At 42.5% G+C, this 10,545-nt stretch overlaps 1 protein-coding gene across 5 annotated transcripts in view; it reads left to right on the top strand.

Annotated features, from left to right (window-relative positions):
- The first annotated feature begins 1,187 nt into the window (after positions 1-1,187).
- The window catches only part of LOC147430607 (uncharacterized), a 28,501-nt gene continuing 19,143 nt past the window's right edge, over positions 1,188-10,545 (top strand). The window contains exons 1-3 of one of the 5 annotated variants that reach the window (XM_086493196.1): positions 1,188-1,447; positions 1,514-1,646; positions 7,321-8,503. In XM_086493196.1, coding sequence (XP_086349322.1) covers positions 1,305-1,447; positions 1,514-1,646; positions 7,321-7,437 — 393 coding nt within the window. In that variant the 5' untranslated portion in view covers positions 1,188-1,304 and the 3' untranslated portion in view covers positions 7,438-8,503. Of the gene's footprint in view, positions 1,448-1,513; positions 1,647-7,320; positions 8,504-10,545 lie in introns of those variants that run through there. The other 4 variants (XM_086493197.1, XM_086493199.1, XM_086493200.1 and 1 more) reach the window with 4 other exon arrangements.

Genomic DNA, 10,545 nt, shown 5'->3' with positions numbered 1-10,545 from the left:
GTAAAACCCCGTCGTTTGTACGTGAGCTTGCTTCAAGTACAATTCTTTCTCGGACAGTTCTATACATAGCCTAAGGATTTCGTCCTTTCCCTGCTTATATAGCCGCCCAGCTATAAGCACAAGTGGGCGTGTTTTCTCAATGACTAATGGCTGCCTTTCAATCTATAGAGAACCGATTGTAAGTAACACTATCACATGTTCGCTCCACCTCGGTACCATCTGTATGTTGAAAAGGTATGAGACTGGCAATTGATCATCAACCTCAAGAGGTGCTTCCCCATGGATCAAACAAGATAAATGGTCCACCCTCTGATGAGTAGTCCCTTTCTTGACCACTACAGTGAAATCAAAATCAAGTAATACAATGAACCATCAGCCTATACGACCAAGTACAATAGTAACTGATGATCCACAAAAAAATACAAATTTGTTTGTGAGAAGGTAATGTCTAAACTTTTTGCTAGCATAGAGCATTGTCAATCCTTTCCTCTCGGTGGTTGTGTAATTTTGCTCTGCACTGTTGAGTTGTCTACTGGAGAAATAGACTGAAAAATCCATATTATTCTCTCCAGGTGAGATGCATCCAATAGCGTATGCCGACGTATCTACGTGGACATGGAAGATCTTGTTCCAATCAAGAGTTTTCAAAATTGGAGCAAAAATCAATCTCAGCTTCAATTGTTAAAACGCTTTCTCAATTCCTCTTTCCACTCAAATTTCGTGATAAGAGCATAGAGAGGTTTTGCAACAACTGCATACATCTAAATAAATCTTCGATAATGATCGCAACGGCCGATAAAGGCTTGTACCAAGGCGGCCGGTCGTACTAGTAAGAAGAGTGAACAATATATCAAATGGTCAACAATCTAAATCTAAAATCTAAAATCTAAAATAACACAATATGGCAAAAGGGGGAGCCCTTTACACATGGCAAAATCTACGACAGGCCTCCCCATGGAAAAATCTATGACATGAAGGCTAAACTATAAAACTGAGAGAAGCCCCTGTGCACGCGATAAAGAGGGAGAGAGAGAGAGAGGCCGCCGAAGGCGGCTGATCGTACTAGTCTCACTAAAGTGAAGTGGGACTCGGCTCTAAACTGCCATGACTTCGCCACGTCATGAAGGCCGCCGCCCCAGTCTGAATCCAGCGTAAACCTCTTCCACTTTCCACTGAGGAAGAGGGGGGGAGGGGGAGGGGGAGGGGGATGGGGAGAGAGAGAGAGAATCTCTTCTCGCTGCTGGCTACAGAGTACCGGGACTAACAGTTGAGTCTGTTACAGGGATGATCGCTGGCTTTGCTTAATGTCCTCCACCAATTCAACTCCTGGAAGAGCATCGCGTCGCAGGAGTGGACATTGGGCAATGAAGGATTTAGGATTAGCCTTCCTACAGTGGCCTCGGCAAGAATTGAACAGTCAATCAGATCCTCAACCTGATCATTATAGGTAAGTATTTTGCAGTGTTTAGTGTTTTTTTGAATCCAGGTTTTCATAACTAACTATCACATTCAGGTTCTACCCAACTTTGGAGCCTCTTATTGACTGTCGCGTTCTTGAAAGGTCAACCCCTTGCATTCAGTGGAAAGGATCTGTACCTCTCCCGTGTCTCATTCTTCATATCTATGCAAACAGAGCCGTTGAAGAGGTATGATCGCTTACTCAATTTTTGTGGTGGGTGATCTATCAAGCATGTCAGCAAGCTATGTTGCTTGTTTTAAATTGGTTTTCGATTGTCAATCCATATCGTGCTCAATGTGGTCTGTTTATTGTGCATTGCACTTTGAAAAGGTCCACTCATTGTCTCACTCAGTTGCTCTGACTCACCCATCAGAGGGGGGAGGTTGGTTTGGGTTGTCGGGCCTTTGGTAGTGTAAAGGAAAACTTTCGGAGTATGCAGTACGGTAGTCCTCATGGCAACTCTTATGCTTTTCAAAAGGTCAAAGAATAGATAGACTCACACTCTCTCTCAGTGAGACCTCCTTGGCCTGGTCATCAAATGATGTTATTACAGGGGGAAGAATCAGGGATTGGCTTACTTGACATTCACCATCAAAGATGATGGACGTGTAGAGGAAATGATTGTTTTGGGTCGAGGCAGATTTATCATTGTGCCATCTTTGGAGGAGTTAGCCTACAGTTTTGTGGCTCACTCTCCTCTCTGCTTTTGAAAGAAATTGATCTTCTTGGTCCTGTGGTATGAATGTTTTGGTTTGAGGACAGCCGTCAAGTACCCCGTTTTCTTGAGAAGGATATTTGTTCTAGAGTTACCAGGGAAATTTAGGCTGCCTGGCATGTTGGGGAGCAGATGACAACTATCTGCACTTCTTTGATGTGTTCGATATAGATGGTCAGATGTCTGCTTCTCTCTCTATGGACTTCTTTGCCTGTGCTGGTTATGAGTGAACGGGAGAGATTTGTTTCCAAAAAGTTGGGTCAAGGGAAAGGTTGAACCCCCAGCCATAGAGAGAGTTTAGTCACAAGAGAGTTCGATCCTCACAACCTCGTTGGACCAAGCAGATATCAAGACATTATGAGAGCTTTGGATCAAAACAGGATAGAGATCAGAGGGACTAGAGCTGGCAATAGTCAAGTCAAAGTAGTCGACAAGGACATACAGAGGGAGATTGGTGGACAGGGGCATGAACAACCTATTCTTGTTTATAGGACGGTGGAGAGACCCTTCAAGTTCACCTTTTATTTGATGACAACCTTCAAGAGGTGTCCAACTTTACTCTCTACCCATGCTTGTGCCCTTTGAGCTCCCCCACCCTAAAAAATGCTGGCTATATGTGCTTTTTGAACACACCAAACATGGCATACTGTCGGATGCTCCACAAAACTGACCACCTTTGTAATATGACTGTTATATAGGTCATGATAGTGTAAAAAAAGCTCCCCTGTAATAAATGCTTACAACTATGCACTACCATGCGAATCTTGCAATAAAAAAGGGGAAAAGTAATTGATACTAGCACACAAGGTTGGGATAGGCATGGCATAAACATGCCATACATAATGTATGCGACACATAGCCAATCACAGTTACGAGGCACAAAACAACCCAACCACCCTCTCTCCCTACAATTTGTCCCTAGGAGATAATGGGATTACACCTCATGTAGAGAAGAGGTAACATACTCTAGTACCTATGGGATAAAGGGCCAATGTGCCCTTGCCGGTTCACGTTTGGCCGCCCAACCTACTAAGTAGGGTAACTAATTACATTCAGTATTTGTATTTTTGATCCTAAAAAGAACTAGAATAAGGAGCTGAGTATCTATTGCTGCAGTGAGATTGTAGGGTAGGTAGCTCCACCAAAGGTTGTGTCCGTGTGTGTTGCAAATCAGCCCTAAACGTGGGGCACATAACACAAATCAGCCCTAAACGTGGGGCGTGTTAGTTTTGGCATCTCAAGTGAACTGCCCAATGTGATCCCATTATTTAGTTTGACTTTTACGTATTTATTTTACTAATTTGTTAAAGTTTGGGTAGGGCAATTTACTGAGGTTGCTATATAAGCAACCCTTAGTCCCCATTGTATTCACATCAGTTATTCTTTGCCAAGGTTGGTTCGTGCAGGAGACCTTCTCTCTCTCTCTCTCTCTCTCTCTCTCTCTCTCTCTCTCGCTTTCTCCCCTTGGTCTCTACGCTTTCGCATCGTCGGCTTTGACACGGTATTAGAGCTACGTGCTCCTTGACCCTGGGCGGGCAAGGCGTCTTGTGAAGAAGAGGAGAACTGGCGGTTGCATCTCCCATTCCCTTCTCTACCAGCAGCGTTTTAAAACGTTGCCCATTGGGTGTGCTCTTGGCGGAGTTGCAGAACCTCCCCCTCCCGTAATGTTTTAAAACGACACGATCGACGCCTATCACTGCCGTCGACAATGAGCCCATTGCCAGCGTTTTGAAACGCAAGTAGTAGGGACATCTGTCGGCAGTCAACTACTGGAAGCGGTTGCGTTTTGACACGCCAATCAAATGTAGGACTTGGCGCAGGGGACCACGTGTTGAAACGCACCTTGCACCCTTGCTTGGCGATAGTGTTTTGAAATGCTGTCCCTTACCCCCCTCAACTTGCCGCCCCCTCACGCGCCCCTGTGTTTTGAAACACCGAAAGTGATCTTTTCTGCAGCGAAGACCTCCACTCCTTGCCACCCAAGGACAGCGTTTGTAGCTGTGTAAGAGAAGGGTGGTTAGGGACTAAGAGAAAAAAAAATTTAGTCTTTAAAACACTATGGATGAGTGCACCAATCCATTGTTGTTGGTCGGATTATGGACAGGATGTGTTTCAAAGTTCATTATCTGGAAAGTATTTTTGGACGTGATGTGTTCACAATTCACGAATGTGGATTTTTGGACGTAGTGTGGTCTACAGTTCAATTTTTTAAAAGGCAACCGATGCTCAAGATGGCATTCTTCTAAGGTACAAAGTTGAGGATTAGCAAATCCGAGGTGTATCAAGTAGTCTGCAGCTGTTGGGGTGTCCATGGTAGCTTCTTCATCGACTTGGTCTCACTATCGATGTCCACTATGAGCTGTAAAGAGGGTGAGTTTTGGCATCTCAAGTGAACTGCTCAATTTGATCCCATTATTTAGTTTGGCTTTTAGGTATTTATTTTACTTATTTGTCAAAGTCTGGGTAGGGCAATTTATTGCGGTTACTATATAAGCAATCCTCAGTCCCCATTGTATTCACATCAGCTATTCATTTCGAAGGTTGGTTGGTTCAGGAGACTCTCTCTTTCTGTCTTTTTCTCTCGTGCTTTCCACATCATCGACTTTGACAGGACGCCCTTCTTTTTATAAGCCAAGGGATTGGTTAATTGAAAAGCCAAATGTTTGACAAATGAAAAGCCACAGGTCAGGGATACTCTCTCTCTCTCTCTTTTTAAGTTGACGTGTGATTGTGATTCACCGTCTCTCTCTCTCTCTATGGTATCAGAGCTGGAGTTTCTTGGTCTTTAAGTGAGCAAGGAGATAGCTTTGAGGAACACAAATGGTTGATAGTGGTCTTTATTGATCGGTTTTTTTTTTTTTTGTTTGCCTTTTAGGGGTCTAAGCTGAAGGCACTCCTGCCATTACTATGTATTTTGATGAGACTTGCAACAAGAACGATTTACTCTCTCATTTTGATTGATGTCTTTAGTATTTGATTGAGTATGATTGGATGGAATGACTGTAGCATTCTATCTTGATGATGTACTAATTCATCAGAGACACATCTGTGGAGTTCGAGTTAGAACTCGATGTGATTATTAATATGGATAAATCTAGTGCATCAAAAGGTCCAATTTGGATGAGATAAACTGGGTTTATGGTTTTATTGCATCAAGACATTTGTCAGAGATCGGTGAGATCTGGATGTGATGGCTAATATTGCTACTTCAAATTTCTGATGAGAATGAGAAGGCTGGATAATTATCTGAATGATTCTAGTGCATTAAAGACATCTGTGGAGTTCAAGATAGAACTGGATGTGACGACTAGTCTCATTGATTCTAGTGCATATGGCGCATCTGAAACTTCGTGATTGAATTGGACACTTATGCCTAGACTTGTTCAAGACAGATGCATGCCATGTGGTTTGTACCATTGATGCATGTAGATAATTGATTGATTTATTAATTGATAATGTTACCCTTGTTCTGTTATGCAGATGTAATCAAAGCGATTACTATTTTCTCAATGGGGGGTATGTTACAAATCAACCCTTAAAGTGGGGCGCCCTTCTTTTATAGGCCAAGGGATTGGAAAATTGAAAGGCCAAAGGTCGGACAAATGAAAAGCCAAAGGTTGGACAAATGAAATGCCAAAGTTCGCACAACTGAAAAGCCAAAGGTTGGACAATTGAAAAGCCAAGGGTTAGGGGGACTCAAAAGGCTATTTGGGAAGACGACCAAGGTTTTGAGCTTTCGTGAAGACGACAAAGGCTTGAGTACTTGTAAAGAGGGCCATCGCTTCTAGGGAAGGAACTCCGCCTTCCTATATCTCGTGTTTGGTGTCTCTCTCTCTCTCTTTTTTCAAGTTGAAGTGTTATGCTATTGTGATTCACCATTTGTCCTTAGCGTACAGAAAGGTTTCACTATCCCCATACTTGAAACGAGGAGGTTGCTTCAACGGATTTTACATCCATTTGGTATAACGAGCATGCAATGATGAAGTGGGAGGTCTAGAAAGTTTGATAGTGGCCATTGGTGTAGTTAGTGCACCGGTCTTGTCATTGGCTATATCGCAATATTGGCTGCTGAGAGAAGCCCTCAGCCACCAAATGAGCTTTTTGCTTGTTCAATGAACCGTGAGACCTGTACTTGGTCTTGTAGATCCAGTTGATGTCGAGACCTTTTGTTTCCTCCAATGTGGATTCTGGAATCAACCATGAGGTACCTCTCTCTTACCCCGCTTTCCCTCTCCCTTCCTCTCTTTGGCTGCATGGTCTTTGTTGCTACATATGCATGGTATCAGAGCCCATATATGCATGGTATTAGAATTCAGAGTCCATGCATGGCGACAATTGTAGTAGTTGAGGTGAAGGGAATGGACTGATTGGCTACTGTCGTTTTTAGCCATGTGCAGAGGAGGCTTTGATGGTCCACATTTTCAGCAGGAATTGTTCACTGCATCTTCCGCAGCTGATGAGAGTTAAGGCCATGGAACCAGCATATGCTGGGAGAAGCTGTTTGGTTACCTGTGTTCTCAAGCATCAGAGAATGAGTTAACTTTTGCCTGTACACTCTAGGAGATACATTTCAGGTCTAGTATGGAGATACATGTTAGGTCTTGTATGTACCAACTTTGGCTTCGTAGTGGAGGTAACTAAGGACAGTGAAATGCATAGTGCTGGCATAAGCTGATTGGTTAGCCGTGTTCTCAGCCTTCGGAAGACGAGTTAATCCGTCTTGTATGTACCTTTTTGGATTTCACTTAAAATGACGGAGATTTGCAAGTCAGGCCTACTAGAGGATGTAACTGCCTGCAAACAGCTTCAGAGTATTACACACTAACTAGGTCAAATGCAGAGTATGGGGTCTATAAGATGAGGACTCTAGGTCTCTTTCATTAATCTTCTTCCTTGGACCTTAAATGTTTGGGTGTAGAGGACGATTCTGAGGGAACTTATATTTAAGATTATTGTGCACATAGAGATTATGATGCCGGATTATGATATGCCTCAGGAAGGTTGTCAATACTGGCTGAGAACTTTGAGGATGCTGTTTATAGTGTGGCTGCACTCTCTACAAGCGAACCTTGTAGGGGTCCATGGCTATCTACTTTTTAAGCATGCAGAACTAGGATTTTACCAGATCGCTTTTGGCGGATTGAAGGTTGTTTCGGAGGATTATCGAGAGAGCGAGAACTATCAGGAAAAGCGAGGATTATCAAGGGAAGTGCTTTCAAGCTGGATATCAGAAAAGGGACATTTGATTGTAACTGGACTGTAACTTACTGCAGTGTCATAACCATTTAATACCTGCTGTGTTGCACCCGGGACTGGATAGGTTGTGGTTGGGCTGATGTGCAATTCCGTAAAACTCATTGACGGTACTTGTATTTCACTGCAAAGCAGCTTTTTGAATGCGGTTTGGGAATGGAGTTAATGGTGATGGGAAGGCTAAGGTAACATTGAGTTGGCAAACTGCATGCTCATATTGCAGAACAATAAGTTCTCTAGTCTCTGCATGTGCTGTGATCAAGGAAAGCATATGCTAGGGTCAAGAGCTTGATAGAGAACGGTTTCTAGGATGCACACATACATCGCTGGATCTGGAGAATTGTCACTATTCATATCTTTCTGGCTTCTTGTCTATTTCATTTCAAGCAATGTTGCAATGAGAGCACTGGGTGAGATTACATTGTGCCTCTCACTATGCTGGAGGTGGTTGGCATGAATGTTCTCAAGGGCATTACTAAGCTGAGCAGCCTGGGGCTTTGCTGGTTGTTCCTTACCACAAGGCTTACTGTTAAAGTTCTGCAAGAGCATTACCAAGCTCAGCAGCCTGGGGCTTTACTGATTGTTCCTTCCCTCTATAGCATCCACAAAGACTCCTTGAGAGCATAACCAGCTCAGTAGACTGGGGCTTTACTGGTCGTTCCTTCCATCAACAGCATCCACAAAGGCTCCTTGGTCTGTCTCTTGCTTATTAGCATTGTAGATTGTGAGGGAGTTTGGGGGCTCAGAGAGGAATTTCTAGATGTCTTGTCTCATCACTGGGGGCACGTAGCCCCCTAGAGTAGTTCTCTCATCATTGCCAGGCACTTTGACCCAGGTTTCTCGGACTTGTATAGTCTGATATCCTTGGAGCAGCGCATGTGGGATATTGTTCCTCCAATATCAGACGGCTACCCTCAACAGCACCTCACACGCTGCTTAGCAACTTTGCCAGAAATTGCAGCAAATACCTCACTAGAACGATGATGTTTATATTTTTTCGAAAAGACAGATTCATTGTTAATACCTTGCATGTAAAAACCTTTTCTAACGTGGTTAGCTACCTTTCACGATATGCATCCAAAAGTGACTCGTGGCTATGGAGTCTACTCGGTTATAACTTGTTTACATATCTGCGAGAACTCATTTCTCTTGATGGTTTAGGTGCCCCCCACACAAGGAGGGGTAATTGTTTTGACGCGACTCTTAACGGAGCCCCCCCCCCCCCCCCGCCCCCCCCCAACACCTCTTTTTTACCTCCTTTAGCCATGACCTGTGTCATGAATTGTATGAATTCTTATATTTGCTCCCATGTCTTTTTGAAATATTGTATGGAAGTTAACACTAGTTTGGTGCCCGGGCACTGAAATGTCCTTAGGACATTATTATTCATTGTTAATACCTTGCATGTAAAAACCTTTTCTAACGTGGTTAGCTACTTTTAACGATATGCATCCAAAAGTGACTCATGGCTATGGAGTCTACTCGGTTATAACTTGTTTAGATATCTTCGAGAACTCATTTCTCTTGATGATTTAGGTACCCCCCACACAAGGAGGGGTAATTGTTTTGACGCGACTCTTAACAAAGAACCACCCCCCCCCCCCCAACACCTCTTTTTTTCCTCCTTTAGCCATAACCTGTGTCATGAATTGTATGAATTCTTATAGTTGCTCCTATGTCTTTTTGAGATATTGTATGGAAGTTAACACTAGTTTGGTCCTCGGGCATTGAAATGTCCTTAGGACATTATTATGTCTTGTGACACGAGAATATCAATGTAGTTTTTGGTTATTCATTTTGCCTTGTTTTAGTAAGAGCCATTTCCAAGAACATGGAGAAAAATGTGGTACATCACTTAGATTTATATTATAGTTAAGAATTAACTTTCAATATTAGACAATGAAGGACACTAAAATGTCTTGTGTTTTAAGCGATACTTGTGTATGTGGATTTTTTGCAAGGGTGAAATGATTTTTTGTTTCAGTAACAGTACCTTGTGTGCCTAACCATGTATTTACATACAAGATTTATTTACATGCAAAACAACATATTTTTTTCCTTTGATTCATTGCAAATTCATGAAGAGACATGTTTGGAAGCTCAAATATGGCTTCGATTGTATATTTTTCCTATGATCTTCTAGTTTGCAAAACCACTACACTATTTTTTTCTAGGAATTATATGCATGGGCCATATCACAACTTAAAGAACTTGCAAGAACCTCGGATGGTTTTTTACAAGACATCTTTGAAAACAACCTGTCTGTTTTTGGAACCAATCTGGCGTTAAATAGTCTATAAAGGTGCTTTTTGAAAGAAATTCTAGTGCAGAGAATTATCAATTGTCATGTGTAGGTATAGCTTGATGCCGCTTGGCTACCGTGATGTTCTATTTTTGGCTCATTGGTACAATTTATTGCGAAATGTGACTTCCACTACAAAATGTGATCATCACTACAAGATGTTCAGCATGATGCTCGTGAAACACTCGAGAAATAAGGCTGGTTTCAAGTCTTTGTATGCATGACACATGAAAAAGTGGCACGGGTTTAGAAGGGGATCTTTAGAGTAAATGATGTCCACTAAAAACTTGCATTGATGCAATTCCTCATGAAAAAAAAACTTAGGTATGACATGAGGAGGACAATTCCAAATCAAGCCCATTCAAGTGCACTTAATGGTAGTCTAGGTATGACTAATAGGAGATTGAGTGCAGTTTTGATTTCTTTGCTAGTTGTGTGAAACCACTTGGTGCATTTAGTGTCGAAAATGTTAAGGGTAAGTAAACAAGAGCACATTGATCAAGCGGTGGCTTTTTTTCGATGTGATTAACATTATTCTTACAATGCCTAGTCTAGATTGAAACTGGGACACATGAAGAGTGACCGAGTGTGTGACACAAGGGACGCATTCCAGGATGGGGAACGGGGGATGGGGTCCAAATGAATTTTTAGTGTAAAAAAGAGGGCGGGACGACAAGTTGGGACGGGAAGCCCGAAAAAGGGCATCCCCTGTGACTATGGTGACATTGCATAGTGTGAGGAGAAGAGATTAGCTTTCCTAGGTTAAGTTTAGACTCACAAAGCTTCAATAAGATGGCCAAAATATTTTTGCAATAG

Source organism: Adiantum capillus-veneris, chromosome 21 (genome assembly GCF_014529385.1).
Source record: "Adiantum capillus-veneris isolate H3 chromosome 21, ASM1452938v2, whole genome shotgun sequence".
Taxonomy (NCBI): Eukaryota; Viridiplantae; Streptophyta; class Polypodiopsida; order Polypodiales; family Pteridaceae; genus Adiantum; species Adiantum capillus-veneris.
The sequence above is the reverse complement of the archived record's forward strand: the minus strand, read 5'-3'. Positions and strand labels throughout refer to the sequence as shown.